This window comes from Numenius arquata, chromosome 13 (assembly GCF_964106895.1).
Source record: "Numenius arquata chromosome 13, bNumArq3.hap1.1, whole genome shotgun sequence".
NCBI classification, from domain to species: domain Eukaryota; kingdom Metazoa; phylum Chordata; class Aves; order Charadriiformes; family Scolopacidae; genus Numenius; species Numenius arquata.
The window spans coordinates 9,376,031-9,398,177 of record NC_133588.1 but is presented as its reverse complement, the minus strand read 5'-3'; the positions used below and the strand labels follow the sequence as shown (position 1 = coordinate 9,398,177).

The 22,147-nt window shown below is 40.1% G+C and overlaps 1 protein-coding gene across 1 annotated transcript in view; it reads left to right on the top strand.

The window, feature by feature from the left end:
- The first annotated feature begins 330 nt into the window (after positions 1 to 330).
- ADAT1 (adenosine deaminase tRNA specific 1) overlaps positions 331 to 22,147 on the top strand; it is a 22,985-nt gene continuing 1,168 nt past the window's right edge. The window contains exons 1-8 of the mRNA XM_074157865.1: positions 331 to 508; positions 1,239 to 1,307; positions 3,028 to 3,082; positions 4,497 to 4,627; positions 6,067 to 6,670; positions 9,928 to 10,073; positions 12,471 to 12,570; positions 15,236 to 15,322. Of these exons, the coding sequence (XP_074013966.1) occupies positions 331 to 508; positions 1,239 to 1,307; positions 3,028 to 3,082; positions 4,497 to 4,627; positions 6,067 to 6,670; positions 9,928 to 10,073; positions 12,471 to 12,570; positions 15,236 to 15,322 (1,370 nt within the window). The remainder of the gene's footprint in view (positions 509 to 1,238; positions 1,308 to 3,027; positions 3,083 to 4,496; positions 4,628 to 6,066; positions 6,671 to 9,927; positions 10,074 to 12,470; positions 12,571 to 15,235; positions 15,323 to 22,147) is intronic.

The window sequence follows — 22,147 nt, the reverse complement described above, 5'->3', positions numbered from 1 at the left end:
TGCGGGGGCCGCAGGGGCACGGTGGTGTGCTGCCCGCCCTTGACTGCTGCCTGATGGGAACCCAGCGGTCTCACCTGCTGCCGGACTATAAGGGTTCTTGCGTTGGTTTTTATTCTTAGCGATTTGGGGGGGGGGAAGTTCTTAATTTCATGTTGTATTTCTTAACAAGTAATCCTGTAAGGGGTGATGCAGTTAGGCCTCCGATACTAGACTGTGGTACAGGAAGGTGTCATGCAGGTGAAGGCGGTAGGATTTGAAGAGACAGGGGTTGTTAATCAGGGTTGTGATGGAGTCCAATTCTGTTTAGAACCTGCATTTGCATCTAGAGCCATGTGGTCAGCCGATGAAATTGCTGAGCTATGTTACCTGCACTATAGGACCAGACTCCCTAAGCAGGGGAAACCAGATCCCAACAGGGAATGGACTTCACTGGCAGCTGTTGTCAAAGTAGAGTCTGCAACCCAAGCAACCCAAAGAGAGGTTCTTGCTAGTCCAGGTAATCTGCAGGGTAAGAATGAGTTGTGGGGATTGGGGTGGGAGGGGGGAAGAGGGAGAGAAGGTAGCAGTCCTTGATGCTTCCCCCCCCCCCCCCCCAAATATCTTTTTAAAAAGAACATATACCTTTTCCTGTCCCACTTCTGTTTCCTTTACTCTTTGTGATAGTAAAAGCTTGTACAGCTTCTGTCTGGAAAGAGATAGTTATAGTGAAATGCTGTTCTTCCCAGACTGTAACTAAGAACAAGAAAGCCTGTATTTGCTGTTCAATAAGTAGCAAAAGTCTAGGCAGGACCTGAATTCCTAATGTAAACCCTTGCAAAAGTGTGTTGCCTACTATTTGTTGTCCTTTAGCAGACTGCATTATTACATTCTGAGTTGGTGTTAGTTCATCATCATCTTCTTTTCCCTTACTGGCACTTCCATGATGTCGTGCAGATTGTATCCCGTGCTTCTTTCTCATGTGTTTGAGGAATCCTATGCCAGTGTCCGCTGTGTGTTGCTTAGCATATCCAGCTTGTGTTAGTACTCCTGCTATGGGATCATAGACTTTTCCTAGCACTAGCTCATAATACTTCCCTTATCTCTAGCTGGTAATAGTTTCCTTTCTGGAATGTCATGTGGCCTGTCTCCCTGTACCTTCCCTTCTACACAATGTTCTGTGTGTTGTCTTATCAGAATGACTGTATGAGAGCAGTGCTTCCAGTGAGAGTTTGTTCAGTTAATGTCGTTTCTTTTTTCAGTAATGAAGGAAGTTGTTGCTATGGGAACTGGAACAAAGTGTATTGGCCAAAACAAAATGAGGAAGACTGGTAAGCATGGTGTAAAATCCAAGGACAGGCTACCTATGCTACCTTCTTTCTTGCTGGTGTCATAGAGTCAGTGCAGATATCCAAGGTATTGAGCTCAGACTTCTGGATTGAAGCCAGATGCGTAAGCCGGACCTCACCTCATCAAGAAGAGAGGGGCTTAGGCAGCCAGAGTGGCTGCCCTGAAAGTTTGCTGCACTTGCTGTCTTAAAAGTTAATAAACTCTATGTGGCAATGTGTAGTTTAGGCCCTGAGTCTGTATACTAAAAGACTTCATAACTAAAAGCAAAACAAAGTATAAGCAAAATAATTGTGCTTCAGTTGCCCGTTACGGTCTAGTTTTATTGTGGTCTGATGCAAAAGATACCACTGCTGAGTTAGGGTGGGGTGATGCCGGAAAGGTGCTACCAGGCTTTTTCTCCCTTACCATATATTCTAAGTGTTTCTACAATAAATGTATGGGATAGATACGTGACTTGCCACAGCTACCATGTCTTACTATTTATTGTAGGACTTTCCTTGTTCTGCATATCTGTCTCTTTATTCAAAATGTATCTCTCCCCTTTCCTAGGAGAGAGAAGAAACCATAGTAATTAATGCTGAAAAGTGACTAAGGAGGAAGAATGTGAAAATATAGGTACAGGGCTTTCTACCTTCTTTAGACTTCTGAGGAGGTGTAGAGCAAGATGGGAGCAAATGGTTTTGCATGCATCAGTTTTAGGATGTTTCGTGTTCTGTATAACATCCTTCATATTGAAATGAGTTAGTGGAGCAAAAGAGAAGAAATTAAATTCTGTATCTTAGATTTTTCTGGATGTTTCTTGTGACTTAGCCATCTTTAGAAGAGTATTAGTACAGACGTTTTTCTGATTGATTTAGGAAAATTCCAATTAAACTGTTGTACTACTTGCAATCCAGGTATTAAGAGTCAAAGTAGAAATTTGACTAGAAAAAAGTAAAGCTAGTTCCTCTCTGTTGTTTGTCTTCAGTGATCTTAAGTTTAGAAAATATTTTCCTCTTTTAATGTTCATTTATTTTTAAGTTAACTTGGTTGGTAGGTCATGTTAATGGTGAACTGTTAGAGAATTTTTAAATGTTTAGAACTGTTAAAGAGGATTTCTATCATCTGGCCTTTTATTCCTGGAAATATAACCTGAAATATAACCTGGACCTACAGATCCTGTTCCTTTAGATACTGCAATGTGTAGGCACTGTAGGAAGTTTGAAGATGAGATGTGTAAACCTAGTAAATATCAGAACTATTTACAAGAGAAGCAATTTAAACTGTAGGACATAGTGCAACAAGAAACTTCAACCCAAAGCTTAACAAACACTTGAAACTTTCAGGATGCTTAATCTGAGAATATCAATATTTACTGTTAAGAACAAAAATCAGGAATATTTTGAAGGAAGGGAGTGTTTATTCAACTCAAAGGTTTATTCAAACCCTCAAAGGGTTTCACATACCAGAAGAGTTAAAATTTGGTATTTAAACAGGTTTCTGACTTGCTGCAGAGTGAAGACTTTTATCAGTCATTTGTGTAGGCCATTGACATCCTTTTGTAGTAGTTGGAAGTTTAAATATCTTGGAATAACCTAATACCAATGTTAAACCTTCAAATGCTAACAAATCTGGAGAACTGTCATCTGTCAAATTCTATTTGCTTTGTTTGTCTCCTTCTCAGTAATGATATATTTTGTTCTCATTTGGTTGTTGATTTAGGAGATGTTCTGAATGACAGTCATGCTGAAATTGTGGCCAAGAGGAGCTTCCAGAGGTGAGGCATAAAGTTCAGGTGCTGTTGTTCAGTGCCAGTTGAGGTTGGTTGCTGTGATACAAATGTTTGATACAAATGTAATGAAAGAGACAGTATTACTTTTGTTTAGGCAACAGTTTTGTTCCCTTTGCTAGCAGGAGTTTAACCTAATTTTTACACTTCTAGGTGGCATTAAGGCCCTTCCACAAAAGCTTGTCTCTTCCTTATTCTTGTAGAGCCTCTGTATGAAGAAGTAGGATCTAATTTCATGTGACATCAGTGCTGGTCTGACTGGCAAGGGCAGCCTTTTTGCTGTTTCCCACGTACCAGCCCTCTTGTTCACATGGGATAAGCTGGTTCAAGCAACTGAACCAGGAGACCAGTAACGCTACAGAAATATGTTTCTTGCGGTTTGATGCCACTCAACTGGCTCTCACAGAATTGGATGAGTTGCAGCACTGGTAAAAATACAGAGAGGGAGGAGGGGAACTTAGATGTACGATTTGAGGAGATAGTTAACTCCACTGAATCCAACCCTTCGAGGTCTGTTATTAAGATTCCAATGATGTGTTTGTGTTTATGGAATATGTTGGATCTCATCTGCCTGTAGAAGCATAACCGACTGGCTGCTCATAGACTTCATCGTGAAAGAACAGGCATCTAGTTCTTTTTGTTTTCCCACACATCAAAAATTAAGTAAATGTTTCATGATGCTAAACTAGATGTGAAAGGGGAGGGGGGTGATAACATCAGGCCTGTCCTTGAGGCTCCTGAGGCAAAAAGAATCCGGGAAACACAGATAAAGTACCACAAAGGAAGGCCACCTGAGGAGCGACACAAAGGAAATGGAGCCATTCTAGCTAGTAAGTCAGCCCCATTGGGCGTCCAGCTGAAGTGCCTTTACACAAATGCATGCAGCATGGGGAACAAGCAAGAGGAGTCAGAGACGTACGCACGCCTCCAGGGCTACGATCTTATTGGTATTACTGAGACGTGGTGGGATGGCTCTTATGACTGGAGTGTTGGAATGGAGGGTTACAGACTCTTCAGGAAGGACAGGCTGGGCAGACGGGGTGGGGATGTTGCCCTCTGTGTCAATGACCAGCTGGAGTGTGTGGAGCTCCACCTGGGGATGGATGGAGACCCGACAGAGAGCTTATGGGTCAGGATTAAAGGGAGAACAGGGGCAAGTAACGTTACAGTAGGGGTCTGCTACAGATCACCAGATCAGAGTGACAGGGAGGATGGGGCCCTCTATAGGCAGATAGAAGCAGCATCGCGCTTGCACACCCTGGTCCTCATGAGGGACTTCAACCACCCTGATATCTGTTGGAAGGACAACACAGCAGGGCACGTGAAATCCAGGAAGTTCTTGGAATGCGTTAATGATAACTTTCTTCTTCAAATGATTCTATGAAAACTTTCTTCCTAACAGGTATCTTCTCCATCAGATGGGGCTGGCAATTTCCCATCAGCAATGCAGTATCTTTATTCCAGGAACTGAAACTGGGAAATGGAAACTCAAACCAAATATCATATTTGTTTTCTTCTCCAGTCACACCCCATGTAAGTACGCTGGAGTGAACCAATATCATGGCTCCCACTTGTAGAATCTTTTCTGCCTCTTGTCTTTCTTTGGTCTGGAGTCAGAGTGAGGCAGTAACTTGTTATCAGTATGTGCCCTGAGATGTACTTGCTTGATCCTCCACAGATAGATTTGGCATTTTATCTCACTGGATGCGATTCCTGAGAACTCAGTAAATTCAATATATTGCTCATTATATAGAGGAATGCTTCACTTTCTCTTTAAACAGTAATGGCTACTATTTTCTTTTCCAGAAACTAACATACTTGTCAGAGGTCCTGTCATATCTCCTGGGTGCTTTGCTTTAAACATTGTCTCCTTGAACTCAAATTTTAATAAGGAACATTGACATTTAACACAGTTCCAAAAAAAAAAAAAACAACAACCAAACAGAAAAACCCAAAACCAAACCAAAAATCTCCCACAAAACCAAACACCGAAACAAAACTGGAAAAAAACTCCGACAAAAAAACAACAAACCAAAACCGAACTCCTAAAAAACAACCAAAAAAGCCCCACCCACAAACGACCCCCACCCCCTACCCCAACCAAAAACTTCTTATAGAACAGAATGCAACTTTTTGGTTTGTCATGGAAAATGCTCTTTGTGTGTTTTAAAAAATAGCACCACAAAGATGAGGATCTGTTGGCAAAATATAGGAATGTGACTTCTTTGTCTATGAGCTTATTGGATGTCTTGATGTTACCACACTCTTACCAGTGTGTTCTTCATCTGCCAGTCTGTTACCAGAACAAAGTCTAAGCGCTCTCAAAATACGCCTCATCAGTATTTTGCATAGTGAATTAGTTGCTTACACGTTTTTGTGATTTTGATATTGCTGGAGTATGCTGTGGTGGTTTTCTTCGTTAATGTAATATGAGAGTAGAATCTACATCTTCAAATTTAATAGCAAGAAAAATTTCCTGACTTTTTCCTCACAGACCTGTCGGGCTTTGTTTGCTTTGAACTGAGCTTCAGAATTTCATTTTTGAGCCTGTTTTAGTGATATAGATTAAAATTTCCATTGTTATTTGATAGGTTATTCTTTAATTATTCTTTTGAGGTTTGTCTTGTTTAGTTAGATCAGACTGGTTTTCCTCAGCATCTTCAGCACTGCTTCTAGTCTGTCAAATGCCTTGGACACCTTTTGCTTTATAATTTTTGTTTAAATTTTTTTTTTTAATATTTTGTAAGTAGAATGCAAAATTTGAAATTAAACATATATTAGCTCACATTTCAGTGAAATCTGATTCCTCATTATACAGGGCAATGTAGTTTGAAAAGTGTGTCCTCATAGGTAAATTTTCCTGAGTGCAAACCTGTGAAAGCTAGTAGTAGCCATAATATGACTGGTGTCGTGTGCTCCAGTCATGAGAGATGTGGTTTTGGCTAATTTTGATGTTACTTCTTTTGTTCTAGGTGGAGATGCTTCTATTATTCCAATTAGTGAACCAGAGAACCAGCTTTCTAAGCCAGTGACTGAAGATGATGCAGCTGAACAATCAGCAGAGTGTAGAAGGAACCACGATCACTTGGGTCCAGAAGATAAAAGGAAATCAGAGAAAATGGCAAGTAATCATGTAATCAAGAGAATGAAAACAGACGATGGTTATTTTTCCGTAATCCCTGAAGAGCTGGCTGTTCAGCAAGTATCTGCGGAACGAGAAGATGACACAAATCCAAATTCTGCAGAGATGCAAACAGCTAATAAGGAGACTGGCTTAGGGAGACCAAAGATAGTAGATGTTTATAGAACTGGAGCAAAATGTGTACCTGGAGAGCTGGGTGATGCCCGAATGCCTGGGGTAGAGTATCACTGTGTGGGATTATTACGAGTGAAGCCGGGTCGTGGGGACAGAACATGCTCTATGTCCTGCAGTGATAAACTGGCTCGCTGGAATGTGTTAGGGTGTCAAGGAGCTCTTCTGATGCATTTCCTGCAGTATCCAGTGTATCTGTCAGCAATTATAGTGGGGAAGTGCCCATATAGCCAAGAAGCTATGCGGAGAGCAATTATTGAAAGGTAAGTGCTCTCCTTCGGAAATCAGATGGTGTGTGTGGAGGCAATGAGTTACAGAAGACAACAGGTGTCACAAATACCAGGACTTTTAACGCAAATTTATGTTTTCAGAAAGTAGCCCTGTGTAGTATGGAGAAAAGGTGCCTAATGCCGATGGATCAGACTTGAAGATTTACAGAAGAATTTCCATTAGTTCAGGGTCTCCTTGGTTTTCCCCTCACTGAGCAGTGGGATCTGTTACCCAGCTGAGTTTTTCTAGAAGCCTTCCAGCAGAAAAAGCAGCTAGAAGGATACAAACTCAGTGTAGTGAAGTTTTTTGGCATAGTGAAGTTGAATTTTTCTTGCCCTCTTCCTCACTTTTATTTCTTCAAGCAGGCTCAAGAAAAGTTTTAATTTATTTAGTTATCAATACTCCACAAAGTCATTCGGAATATCTGTAAGTTCCTTTTTATAGAATTGTGTTGGTAAGCAAAAGCAGCTTTTATTTCTTGCAGGGCCATTCCTAAACTTAAACTAAAAAGCCCCCAAATCCATCCATCCTAAAGGCAATCTGACTGAAATGACTCCAAATGAACGTATAGGTAGGCTTTTGAACTGCAGAAGGGATGTCTTTCTGGTTGTCCTTACAGACCTTTTTAAAACGTAGCCTTAAACACACTTCTTAGTTCTTCTGAAGCTTTTGCTGATTTTAGATCCTGCTTTCAGACTTACTTTCCAGCAAGTAGAAGATGCGGTATTTTAAACTTCCTTTGAAGGGAATTGCTGTCTTCCTAAGTTTGGATCCCAACTTAACATTTTCCAGGAGGTTAATATTCGGGTTGTTGCAGATTATTGCATACAAGTCCATCCCATGTAAAATTTCAAAATTGTATTGTCAGTCCATTCCCAGTAGAGGTTTTTGAAAACTGCTGTTCTAAAGTTTTGACTGTATCTCATGCCTTCAGGTGTGCTGCCCAGCCCACGGAAACTGAGCTCTAGACCTAACGCAGGAATTGCTGTGGAGTGGTGGATTACATTTAGGTTTAGAAAGATTAATGCTATTTGGTAACCAGATTGGAAAGTCATGATTTCATGTCAATGCTTATTTCTGTTAGTGTTAATTGTCAGTTTGTTACTTTTTGAGCAAAACTTTGTGCTTCTGGGACACTTCATGCTTGCATGCAAGCTAATACCTCTCATAGGTCTATTCCGCCACTTACATTCACGCTCATTTGAATGTGCAGTGCAAATTCTCCTTTTGTAGTCTTCGTGCATCCTGAGGGATGCACTTCAGAATTCTACCATTCTGAGTAACTTGAAAAACTTCTGTGATGAAATGACTGGCGTGGTAGAGGAGGGGAGGGCAGTGGATATTGTCTTCCTAGGCTTCGGTAAGGCTTTTGACACTGCCTCTTGCAAGATCCTTATAGAGAATCTGCCAGTGGTGTGCCCTTGCAGCAAAGGCGGCTAACAGTACCCTGGGCTGCAGGTCCAGGGAGGCAGTCCATCCCCTGTACTGGCACTGGTGAGGCCCCACCTGGAGTGCTGTATCCAGTTCTGGGCTGGTCAGTACAAAAGAGACATTGACACACTGGAGAGAGTCCAACTAAGGGCCTCAAAGCTACATAAGAGATTGGAGCATCTCTCCTATGAGGAAGGGCTGAGAGAGCTGGGACTTTTCAGCCCAGAGAAGAGAAGGCTTGCGAGGATTTTATCCATGTGTATAAATACTTAAAGGGAGGATGCAAAGAAGACAGAACTAGGCTGTTTTCAGTGGTGCCCAGTGGCAGGACCAGAGGCAATGGGCACAAACTGAAGCACAGGGGGTTCCCTTTGAACAGCAGGAAACACTTTTTACTGTGCAGGTGATGGAGCACTGGCAGAGGTTGCCCAGGGAGGTTGTGGAGTCTCCATCCTTGGAGGTACTTAATAGTTACCTGAACACGGTCCTGGGCAGCTGGCTATAGATGGTGCTTCTTGGGCAGTGAGGACTTGGGCCACATGACCTCTGGAGGTCCCTTCCCACCTCCACTGTTCTGTGATTTACTGAAGTGGTTCAGGACACCTAGCGTGTGACAGCTTGTACCGGGGCAGCTGGAAAAAGACCAAGTGTTGTGTTAGACTGGAAAGGCAAAGTTTATGTGCGTTTCCATGGTGGTAAAATTTTGTTTGCTTCTTTGATCTGAATCGCATCCAAGATCTCTTTTTTTTTTTTTTTTTTTTTTTTCCTCCCTGCTGTGAGCAGTAGAGCTCTGATAACACAACCCATCACCTCAGGGAAACGTATGCGAGAGGTGGAGTGCACTGCTGCTAAATGAGGAAGTCATCCACTGCCCACTGGCTTTCTTGCTCCTCAGATCCTTGAGCTGCTGAAAACTATCCCAGCAACAAAAGGACAAGAAGTGGATATTTTTTTTGCTTAGGAGGTTGAATCAGTGCAACAAAGGAATCTGTAAGCATTAGAGGAGAGTAAATGGAATTATGCAGAGTGGAGGGAAAGGAGAGCAAGAAAGAAACTTGGGAGCTGAACCACTCCCTTTAAGAGGCAGTTACTAGACCAGTTCATCTGAAAGGTTTGACTTTTAGTAACTCCTTTTCTCCATAGCCTTGCATCCTTCTAGGATGGTTACAAAAGACGTCATAGTATATTAATAGGGGAAACTCTAGCTACCTCTCCAGAGAAGCTTCCCGGATCATCTGTTGCTCACTCCATAACACATGGGACAAGAATTTGCCCAGCCTCATTTGCCTTAGGTTGCAAAGTCAGACATCTGACAATATGAAGCTCAGTCTTAATTCATTCGTGCTCTATGTAAATATTATGATTATTAAACACATGCCATTTTTCCCTCCTCATATGTTCCTAAACACATTTGGTGTGTAATGGTAACTAAAAGTTTCTAATGTAATATGCTTGACTATGTAAATACTTGATTATTATTATTTTTCTTTGTGATTGCAGAAGTATATTACAGTTTTTATCCTGTATACTTTATCTCCATCGATTATACTACTTTTAGTTAGACCATATTAAAAATCAGTTCATTGTAGTTTTTCTGGGATGGACATGGTCTTAATAAACTATGTGGCTTTGTTTTTTTAACAAATACTCTTTTTAAGGGAAAAATGTCCCCAGACCTCATTGTCTGTCTTTTATAACTCATGTTCAGTTCTAATGTAAAAGTAACGTGTTTTAGATTATGAGGGGAAATTGCAAAAAAATGGGCTCATTTGGGAAGACCAGACTTAAAATGACTTGCATTTTTCCATGTTTACTTTAGGTGTCAGCACATCTCATTTTTACCAGATGGTTTTTTCGCTCAGGAGGTTAAGCTGCTGCAGTCGGATCGTGGGTTTGAACATAGCCGCCAGGCAATTCAGGAAGTTCAAGCTAACAGCAAAACAAAACTTGTTCCGTGTAGTGCAGGTGAGTTCACTTGGGCAAGTTGTGTAACTGTGTGCAAAAGTCCACATAGAAATTAGGTGGGTTTAGTGGTTTCCTAAAACAGAACATCGTTCATTGCCAGCGCTAGAGGCAAAGTGTGACTTACAGCATTAAATAAATTTCAGGCCAGAACGTAATTGTTAATAATTAATAATATTCAGCTCAGCCTCTAGTTTCCTGTAGGGAGTTTTCAGACTGAATAAACACTTGGTTGATGTCATTAAGAATGTATAATCTGAACAAAGACAGAAAACAGCCAGGGAGAGCAAAAGTTCTGAGGGCAGTAAGAAAACAAAAATATCAAAAGACTTCTTGTTTCGGTTAGTTTCAGATTCTCCTTGGTAATGAAGAGAATACTTGACATGCTGAGTTATACTTGTAATTGCTCCAGAAATCTGTGAACATAGAAAGAATACAGAGTAGTACAGTGTAAAGGTTTAATTGATAGAGATTTTGGACATAGCGTTTTTTGTCGTGGCAATGAATGAATATGCAAGTCACGTTGTGATTTAGCAACATGGTCTCATTTGGGTAAAAAAAAACAACCAATGGAACTGCCACTGTATGTGTATGGTTAAGCAGTTTCTTTAAACTTGGACGTGCCTACCTTCTGCTGTTGTATGCTTTTTTCTGGCTTAACTGGAACTGGAAGTTATTCTGTTACAGTAGAGCTGATGATAAAATGGAATGGAAACAAAGGGTTCCTTAATGGAATTCAGATTCATTAAATTGGAGTTATTTACAGGTGCCAGGAAGGAAAAGATTTTGATTCTGTGAGATAGGAAACAAAATCCATCCTTGAAAAATGGTGCCAGTTCACTTAGCAAAAAAGATCTGAAACCAACTGTGACTAAATTTGTGTGTATGCCTTTCTTTCTGTACAGTTACTCAGATATTTCTGTTAAATAAAGATGAATGATGCTTTATCACACTTTTTTGCCTGTATGAATTATGCTAGGTTGATTTTTTTTTTTTTTTTTTTTTTTCCTTGAAGAGGTGATAATAGAATAAACTCTAAATTCAGGGCTGTTATGCTGAGTATTGAAATATGCTTGACAGGAACATTTTAACTAGTATTTTTAAAGAGAAAAACGTGTTCCATTTAATATTTTGAAGTTTGTGGTAACTATGAAGAATTGAAAGAATAGCAAACATTTTCATTTTCAAGTAAATTTTTTTCTGCTTGTCAGAATCTGGTATCCTCTGACCGGGTGGTTTTAGATACTCCACACATGGAAGGTTTAACGTTTAATGCCAGTTGCATGTATTTAATGTTATTTGACGTTACACAGGATTTTAATTACTAGAGCGATACAGCATTATACCTAAATCACAATGCAAATACCATTCACGCTTAGCAGAGTACAGCAGTTGCAGCATACAGTTGAATTATAATACAAGTGTGATTAACGTAACCAGTCTCCATAATACGCTTTATAATATGTGCCTTTGAGCATCTTGAATGGCAAGATGGTATCATGGAGGAGAGAAGCTGTGACAATTCTCTTTAGAGATAATGCACGTACAGCGGTTTTGGCTGTTAGGAACACAGAGAAATGGGAGAACTTGGGGAACACAAGTTGTCTCATTAAAGGAGCTGTTGTTAGGCTATGGAGGGACAGACTGGGCATGTCAATCAGTTCTTGCTTCTGTTAGCGTGCTACTGATGCTTTGCCAGTTATTTGTAAATCTAGAAGGTACGGCATGCAGAGTTTCAGCATTAAGAAGTTTGCAGTCTATGATGGTAATAAGGTGACAAGAATGGGGTAACGGATAAGGTGGTTGGCACTTGCTATGTCTTCCAACCAATTATTATTTGACTACTAGCTAATAACATTTCAATTAAAGTCTAGAGATACTTGATGTATCTCTAGATATCAGTCAGTTATCAAACACAGAACAAACACAGAGTTAGATATATGTCAGTTATCAAACACAGAACTATTTATACAATACACAATAAAATAATAGCACACAATAAATTAATAAGGAAAACATTGAGTGACTGGTGCAAGTAGCTTGGGGGAGTATTTCATAGCCTGATTCTTTGTCAGGACAGGATGTACAAAAGGAAGTAGAATCCCCCTAAAAAGGAGAGAATTAACAAAGATGGAGGCCAAATACTTAGAGGTATGGATTCTTGAAGGACCTGATTAAGATGAAAGCTCTGTATATGTGTGTGTGTATATATGTGGTATGTTTTTTTTTAATTCAACAGAATTTACCTGTTCTTCTAAGTACTGGAATCCTGGCCCTAGAGAGCCATGGTCCTCTTCTAGTTTGAATTATTTGGGAAGCAGACGGCATCATGCGAAAACATAGAATGAAAGGAACTGTTAAGTTCTTTTGTGATGACAGCATCAATCCTTTCTTCTACAGCTATCAGTTGGAGTGCAGTCCCTGAGCAACCTCTGGATGTCACCTCAGATGGCTTCCGGCAGGGAACAACTAAGAAGGCGATTGGGAGCCATCAGAGCAGGTGTGAGAATGTTGTGATATCTGGATGTATATATCTTATTTGTTAGCACATGTGCCTCTGTCAGCTCGTGGTGTGTAGTGCCTTGTCAGAGCAGAAGGAAATCAAGGGAGTGGGGGAAAAGGGAGGAAAAGTAAGGAACGGGGGATAAGGAAGAGTCACTGTATAAGGGAGAGTTGGAATGATAAAAGTTGAATGCGGGTTAACAGGTTTATCCTATTTCTTTGTCACTGTTGATTAAAGAGAGCATTGTAGACAGTGGTGGTAGGGGACTATGATAATTTTTTACTAAAAGACAGCTTATTCATTGGTGAAATTAGCAGAAGTTTTGCTTTGTATCTTTTGGGTTGATGACTGTGAAGGAAACGTGTGTGTTTCAGGTTCTCTTTTTACAGATTTCTTTTTCTGTAAGAGTCAGGCCAGCTGACCTGGTTGTATAATTGTATTGCTTTGTAATGTGACTTTTTGCCTTCAATTTTGAAAATGTTATGAAATGCTTGCAGCAGATTCCTAACACAAAACATGTCACCTTTCTAACTGTAGTCTTGACACTGTGCTCTTTAATAGTTGATAGATTATGATGTTTATTAATGTTTAAAGAAACAGTTACATGTTTTTCTTGTGGTTGAGAGGAATTACTTATAAACATCTGCAGGCAAATTTCTCCATCTCTCTACACTTTCCTCAGTTTAGGTGAGGTGACCAAAATTATTATTGGCCTGTGGAAGTTCAGTTTGAGGGTTGGGGTCATATTTTGATTGTTGGCTGCTTATACTACCAATTTATCAATGGTCATATCGTTCATTTTTCCCAGGCTTTCTGGGAGAAAAGATAATCCTGACAGTAGGGAATAAATTAAGTAGAGTTTAGACAGTTCTTGCGGAGAATTCATTCACACGTCTGCAAGTTGCACATTCTGCACTTCTTGAAGTTAGGCTTGACTTGACTAAGTTTATCCTGGTATATCCTAGTATTTCCTGATTTTCCCTGGAAAGAAGAGGACCAGGAGCTTTGTAGTTTGTGACCAGTATTGGTGCCTGGTGTATTGTTAGCACAGGTGACCTGCGTGACTTAGTGTGTCTTTTGAGACAGGCTTTCTGTGCACTGTAGAATGTTAGTATTTCGTATGTAGTGTGTAAGGTGTTCCAGAAGACATGTGAAAGATCAAACAAACAGACCAACCCTTTTTCTCAGTGGGCTTCAATTTGTTAATGTTGCATTTGTGTACCAGCTCTAAAAGTTTAGAGCCATCTGCTACCTGCCAGTTTGCACAAAACTGTAGGAACTTAATTATTGTTGAGAGATCCTCCTCTCTTTTTTTTTACATACATGAAATTCACTAAGGCATTCCAAAGTTATTAAAGAGGGACGACAAGACTGTGTGATTGCAAAGGTTGTGTTTCCTTAGGAAATCGGGATTAAAGACAATGTCAAGGAAGAAGTAAACCGTTTGCGCTTTCCTGATAAATGGTCACAAAAGGAACTTTTATCATGAAAATAAGGAATTTGTAGCCTTATGGGGGGGCGTTTGATAATAAACAAGACTTGTATTTCCAACTTGGTTTTTTTCCCCCTCAAGAAATCTCAGGGTGATTGGTGGGGCATGTCGTTTGGGGTGTTTGTTTTTTTTTTTCCCTCAATATGTTAGATAACACTAAATACCAAAGAAGGTAAAGCTGACTGACTAAAAGGAATGTGTTAAGTAGATGTCTAATATGTGCTTTTGTTAATGCTTAATTAACTAAAACACCAAAACCTAGAGTATGAACCTTTGACAGATTAACATGAAGATGAAATCTTAAAGCATCTTTGCCTGCCTATTTTGGGGTCCTTAAAGAAAATACTAGCAAAATAGAGATGTTTTTTTTGATTGGTGATTTTTCCAATGCTTCTTGAGAATCAGCTTGCACGTGTTGGAGAACTGAATCAGTCATTGTGAAGGCAAGTGTTTAAAGAGAATTTAATTAGAGAAAATAGCTGGGGCTTTCAAAACCAAACCCTGCTTTATAAACAGCTGTTCTGGTTGCCTTCTCTTCGGAGGAAGAAAAGGGCTTAAAGTTTACAGAGATGCATATGGTGCCTTCCAAAGACCTTTCAAGCTTTGCCTCACTTTATTTTTTGATAAGCCTCTTTGTACTAAGCCGCCCTGCAGCTGTTGCTGAATGTGTCCTGGTCACCATTGTGAATAGAACAGCATTGTTCCAGGTATTTTTGTTGGTTCTCTTATTTGTTGTGAATAATACAAGGTTTGACAGTTTGAACAAACCTTTGAAGTCCTTCTGTGCTTGTATGATCAGTTCTGGGACTAGTACTTCTGGCTCAACCTTGCTGTAGTTGTGAGCTGATGACGGTGCAGTCTCACACAGATAACAATGTGGGGATATTCAAGAGTTCTCTCTGCAGTGTTGGCTGGAACAATGGGAGCAATGCAGCTCTTTGTCAATGTAACATTTAAAATGAAGGGAAAAGGCAGGTGGGCAGTTCGGGTGGGGTGGGAAAAGTTAAATTGTGGATAACTCTTTACATTCTTTGAGAAGTGAACATAATTTTTTTTTATCAAAAATATTCAGCTGGGATGTACTACTGTGGGCTGTAAGAGGAGGTGCATTTTGATTTATATTTTCCATCAGAATTTCGATTTCCTCTTTTTTTTTTTTTCTTCCATCAGATCCAAGATCTGTAAAGTGGAACTCTTCCATACATTCCAAAAACTGGTGACAAGTATTTCACAAGAGAATCTACCAGACACTCTCCGGTAAAGACATTTCCATTATATTTAGAAGAGTGAATTTTTCTTAATGAAACTCAAGAATACTGTGATGAAACCAGAATCTGCTCATGAATCTCACTTTAGATAAGTTCATTGTTAAAATTTGATACTTGAAAAATACAGCATGTGCATGATGGGCTAGGGGCACTCTCTTTTTGGTCTTTTTAATCACCTCCTTGGAGAAATAGCTACTGCATCTCAAGTGTTAATGACAGAAGAAATTGCAGGTGGTTTGTTTGTTGGGAATTAAGGTAAGAATTTGGGGCGGCTGATCTCTTTGAAGACTGACTACTTTTCAAAAGGGTAAACTCTGTTCCTGATCAGTGAAGCCGTGTCGTTCTCTGGTGTCTATTGGACGCCTCTGTGAGCCTCTTCAACTTGCTATCTTGGCAGAAAACCCTACATATTGGGGTTTTTTCCTGAGTTAAAATGGTTGTGTTTGTAAGTGGTGGTGGACAGCTGGGGAACAAGAGGAGAGGGAGGTGAGAGGAGGAAGTAGTAACTTTTTTGAAAATGGAAGCTGTTAAGTCAGCTGCCTGTAGCTTTGTACCCTTGATGGCTTTCAAACCCCCAGCCCAAAATTGCCATGGCATTATTGATATCTGGTTGGTGTTTAGTAATTATATCAAATGCCACTACTTTGTTTCAAAAGAAGGAAGAGTTTGATTAAAAAAAAAAAAAATTTTTTTTTTTTTTAATTTTAGAAGAGTCTAGGCTGAAGTTTTTTTTTCATCTTAGTGTATGGAGTAAGAGCTAGTAAGGTGAGATAGCATGTAGGGCTCTTTCTGCAATACATATATTGCATAGATGGAGGCTTTCTGGAAAAAACATACGCTTTTGTCTGAGGAAGACATACTTGGAGGTTTCTTTTACATTATTAGAAACAAGTTTGGTTTATCAGACTGGAGTTGCTCGTGGTAATCATCTGTTCTCGCATTTCATTACATGCATTACGTATTTGGTGGTGTTGCGGCCCAAATAGCTACCATAGAGCAGGGCATAGTTTCATATACACAGAAACTTATCTCTCACTTTGTCTTAGAGATTCTGAGAGATGCAGAAGGTTCCAAATGCATTGCCTTGGAAGGTTTATTTTATTTTAGACTTATTTCCAGGTATGATTTCACCAGCTCTGGGATGCAGTTATACCAGCTGTTGAGCTAATTTAACTGCTTGTAGCTGCTGCTGGGGATGGTTCTGCAGCAGTCTCTGCTGCTTCTGGCTGTAGATTCCTGTTTTCTCCCTTCTGTCAGTAGCACTTCTCCAACCTCATGGTGAGCCAGTTCAACTAGCTAATGTGGCAGAAAACAATTTCCTTGTCTTCTGTGTTTTCTCTTGAAGTAATGAGCTGAATTGGCTCCTGGAAAGCTAATACAGATAATAAAACCTGTGCAAAGTAAGTAGGAGGTATGTGTGGCTCGAAGCAGGGGAGATAAGCCATTTCTGCTTTTCATGGTACCGAGACATTAGATGAGATGAACTTAGCCAAAGCAAGTGCACCCTGGTTCTCTAATTATTGGATCTTGCTTGCTTTTGAGTTTTCTGAATTAAAGATTGCAGTTACCTTCTGTGTCTGCAGAAGTGTCTCATAACTATTTTAAAGTTCTGATGTCAACGTGAGCCATGTTATTGCTGGAATGGTTTCAGCTGATAAGTAGAGATACACTTTCTCCTTAATTCAGTTTTAAATATAAAATTATTAGCCTCTTTTGGGTGGGAGGTTGTCCTCACTCGTTTAGCCGTTGTAATTTCCTCAGAGTAGAGTGTGAGCTGATGCAGTGTTGGGTAGGTGATTCATTGTGCTGATCACGTGCTGCTTACATAAAGTTGCTTCACCTCAGGGCTTTTCTGGACTCCAATGGCTTTGTAATTTCCTTTGACTTTTTTGTCCTCTACCATTTTCTGTCTGGGCTTCTCCTGACAAAGTCCAGCTGATTTGCAGATGGGGCATCATTTTTAGGCTGCACAAACTCTATACGGTAGAGGTGCTAGCTTACCAGTCAGCTTGTTCAGTTACTTTCCTTTGAAGTCTTTGTTTTTCCTACTCTTCACTTGCAAAGACACTTTTTATTTTGCTTCTTATTGCTGTTTCCTCCTCCTTCTCTTTCCCTTTCTACACAATATTCTGATATGTTTTCTTCCTTTTTCTTCCTTTCCTCCTTGTAGTCTGAATTTGAGTGGACTTCAGATAAGAAATTCCACACTCTCAAATTGTTTCCTCTAAACTCCTGTGCCTTTGACTGTTACCCAGTTTAGTATTTTCTTCCCATTCAAGTGTATCTTGTTATCTCTTCCCACAAATGTTGGCTCTAGTGCTATACTGTAACCCAGTTTCCTTTTCCCACTTTGCCCCTAAGTTCTGCCCTGCCTCTTCTAGTCCAGTTTTTGGTTTCTTGCCTCCCATCGCTTTTGCTCCATCAAGGGAATCTCATTCTGTAGTCCTTTCAGATTTACTGAACAGCTTGTGTTGGTAGTTGTAGGGTATATTAGGACAAGGATCATGCTTTACTTAACCCTTCCTTCACTGTTGTCCACTGTCAGACTTAGGATATGGGGGCAGTTAAAGCTTCACGTTGAACTAGTATACTGATTCTGATGTTCTTTTGTTTTCTTCTTTCCTGTGTCTAAAGCTGCTTGTCCTGCTTTTTGTGCCTTCCTTTCTCCTTCATTCTTTACTTCTCTCCAACTCTGCTGGCACTCCTAAAAGGGACATTTAGGAATTTGTAGTGGTGTCGCTTAGCTAAGATGCTAAGCATAACATTCACCAGTTAGGATTTTTTCAGAATTTAGCTTATTTGCTTTTAGCTGAGACTGTGAGAAGGAGGTGGTGTTTGGCTGGCGTTAGCTACTTCTTCACCAAGCGCTGTATTGTGCTGTCCCACTTCCTTTCTTCCTTTCTGACAAATTCTATGTTCTCCGTCTCCTGTGCCTTACTTAAATTCTCACTCATGTCTCTAGCTAGTCTATCTAAAATGTTGTTTCTTTATAACCTCTTACTGTCACCTGCCATGCTTCATTCTTTTCTGTTGATTCCCTATTGTTTTGTGCTAATGTTTTGAAATTACTTGTACATAAATTAATCTTTTTTTGTTTTCTTTTCGTGTTTTCCGTGCTCACTGTCAAAGGAATGATGACACACTGTTGGGCAGTGTTGTGCCATTGCTAATCCAAATTGTTGTGTAAAAACTTCCGCAGTATTACTTTTGTTTGCAGATCACTTAGTGGTAATAAGGAAAAGGAAGTTTTTTTGTTGATGGGTTTTTTTTCCCCTGCTGGTAGGAAAACCCATGCCTTGTTCATCACCTGAGGAAGTGAAACCCTTCTTTTTTGCAAGGTGTGACTGGCTGTGCAACCCTTTGTTTGAATCTAAGGCAAACTTTGTAACATAAACCTGCCATGAGTTTCTTGCTGGGCTTAAACGGATGACTGATCCTCTTTTCTTGTAATTTGTAGTTGGGAGCCATCACAACTCAGATTGTGTTTTCTTCCAATTTCCCATTCAGTCTGCAGTACGGACAATTCCAATTCCAGTGACACCTAATTAGAGGGGGTGCGCAGTTGTACAGAGACGTGCAAGGACGTTCAGGTGGCTTTAAGATTTAAACATCTAGACTGAAGTATAGAACGTTTGTTTGGGCTTCATATTTAAGGCTTTTTGCCAGTGTTCGCTTGTGAAAAACAACAATTCTGCCAGGTGACCACTAAGTATTTCCTGCTGGAGTGACTGAGGATGATTGTAAAGAAGTGTCAGCCTAATAAATGTCACTGTCCTGGGAGAGGGGCAGTCTCACTGTTACGGTTGTTCTCCAATTACAAATGCACCAACCACATTTGGCAAAAATTTTGTTGTGATTTTCTGGTCCCTTTTCAATTTTCTTTTTAAAGTTCGTACATTAAACAATTCCTGTGACTGCAGGGAGGCCTGCAGGACAGTTACGTCCTCTGATCTAAGAAAATCTTTTCTATACTGCGAGTCACAGATGCTTGTTAGGTCTTTGCCAGATTGAAGAGCCTTTTATTAAGTAGTACTTTCTGCCCCTTGAAGGTACTTTTCTGTCATAATTATCTCAAGACTTGATCTTTATTTTTGTAACTGTTTACTATATTGAGCTTCTACATCTCTCTCTGTGTGATTAATTTTTTCCACATCTCAGATAACACTGGAAAAAGCCACAAAGGTCATTTTCCAATTTTTCAATACCGTTTTGAAAATCTGGTCTCCCAAGCTAGACACAGCAATGCGGTAATAATCTTCCAAATGCTGCAAAACCTTACATTACTGTTAAAACTTACATTTGAGTGGAACTCACTCATGGAGTTAACTCACTCTGGGACTTTGCTCTGTATCTTCTTAAAAATTGGTGTCAATTACTGAGTTTGCCTGCAATGACTGCATTTTGTCTGAAGCACTGAAGAAGATACTAATAGAAGAAGCTACTAATAGAATGAGGCTAAGTATAGTTTCCCGACCCGCTATCATTATGGATTCACAACAGAGTTTTATATACTGAAGATCTGTGAGCTTTTGCCCTCCTAGATGCGATTTATTAATTTTTGCGTAAGAGTAATGTTTTGGTTGATGCTTTGTGCTTATGTCAGCATTTTTCATGTGTGATATGTCTGTAATCTCAAAAGTGCATTAGGGGTTGAATGTACATGTTTGAATATGAGGTTAAAGGTAGGGTTTGTTGCTGAGAAGGATGTATTGTAGCAGCGTATTGCTCTTCTTTGCAGGCTGCCTTGCTTGTGAGCCCATTTCTGCTCAGCTTTGCACGAGGCTGAGCACACAAATGTTTTTAAGCATAATGGTGATTTGCGTAAGGCTTTTTCCAAGAGTGTGATACCTTTCAGAATGAAATCTGTGGATCACCTCTCAGGTCTCTGGCACACACCCATCGGAACCACTCTGTGTCTCTCTTACATGGTAGCGTAGGGGCAAGATTGAAATAGTAAAAGGAAACACAAAAGGAATGTAGTCAGACAGACCTGGATAGGCTGGAGATCGTATGATTGTACTGGACTTTGCCTGGGGCAGCAAAGTAGTGTTCATTTCTGCCAAAAAAATGTCACAGGTTCTTCATTACTAATGCTCAGAGCATTAATGGCCCAACCAAAACTGAGATATAGTCAAATCATGTGAGGTTCTTAGCCGGATGTATTGTGCTTTGAATTTGAGAGCATTTTTCCAGTATAGATGTTGAAAATTTCTTAGAAGCTTAATGCAGAAGTTGAGCATGAATTAAATAAATCTATTTGGTTTTGGCAGCTATTTTGGGAAGCTGATTAAAATGCAGTTTTCTGTTGCATCCGCTGTTAAATCGTGTAGTGATGTTGTCTGCTTGGAGAATGAGACCCTAAGCGGCTGCAGTCGCATGTGCTCTTGAAGCTGCTACAAGAGGGAAAATACTGAGCTGCTCCTAATTGTCTATCAGCTTTTGTGCTAGCTATGTTTTCCCTTACTGTGTACTATAACAGTTTCCAAACAAAGGTCTGTTGGAATAATCTAGGTTAGAAAAATCCCATATGTGTTTTAGTTAAATTGAATCAGACTGCCGGATATGAGCTGAAGAGCTATTGAATTGCCAGCAGGTTTAGGAAAAATGGCAAAATTTAGCAAGGAAGAAATGAAGAACAGCTAGGCGTTGGAGTCTTTCCCTTGGCTTAGTGGCAGGTGGAATACATCTATCTATATCTGGATCTATATATGTGCATCCACAACAAATGCAAGGGAAACAGCTGTTTCACCTTTAACAAGATCGAAGCAGTCCAAAAATCTGTGTTTTAGAATTCTTTTTTTGATCTTTGACCATCCCAAATGTGACCTTTTATAAGTACAAGTACCTGTGTTTTGAAGATGTAAACAGCATCTGATATTAGCTATTATATGATAAAGGACAAGTATAAGTGATTAGATGCATTTATAGTGAAGAAGGAGAGGGTCAAAATCTTAAAGAAGTATGTCAGATGTACTTTTAAGTGCAAGAAGCAAGCTAGCGTAAGAGGATTTCTTCCCGAAGAATGGTTTGGTCATTAACCTTGAGTCTAAGTACACGTATTGCTCCCTAGAGAATGGTTTTGAGGTGACGGAGAAGGTGCAGGTGGTTTGTACCATATCTGAGGTACATGTTGCAGTACCTGGGAGAGGAACAGCTTGCTTATGCCAGCTTGCTTATGCTAGAGACTTGGAGTTAGTTGTGATGGGTTGACCTTGGCCCTTCTTGTACCTGTGGTGTTTCCTGAATGCTGCTTGTGCACATAGTTGCTGCTCTTTTGCCTGTTCAGTGATGCTCCTAAACCATGATCCACCATTAATGGGGGTTCTGTGACTGTTCCACTGGCCTGGTGGAGTGGAGTCACAGTGAGCCCTTCTGTGGAAGCAGCTCGGAGGTTGGTCACAGAGTTTGATTAGTGTGAAAGAGGTAAAGAAAGCAAAATGGATTAGCTGTGACAAGAGCGCAGGCAGGTTTGTAAGAGTATGATATCTTGAATGTTCAGCAGTGGCACAGACTGGTTCTCCGCTCTTGCACTTTCTGAACCAAAGGTCTGCAGGATATGTAATATCTCATGGCTTGCGATGTATGTCACAGTGCTCTAGAAATACATTTATAGCAGAATGCTGAATGCCTGAAATACAGCTTCTGATTGCTGTTACGGTTTTTTGGGGTCTATTGGGGGTCTTTTTTGGGGAGTGGTGGTAGTGGTGATCAATATTGCCTTTGAGCACAAAAGCCTGTTCTGGAAGTTAGTGCAGTAGTTCTCAGATTTCTTTTAGATTAGGGTTCCTGTAGCAGCTTGGCTCTTCCTCTTTCT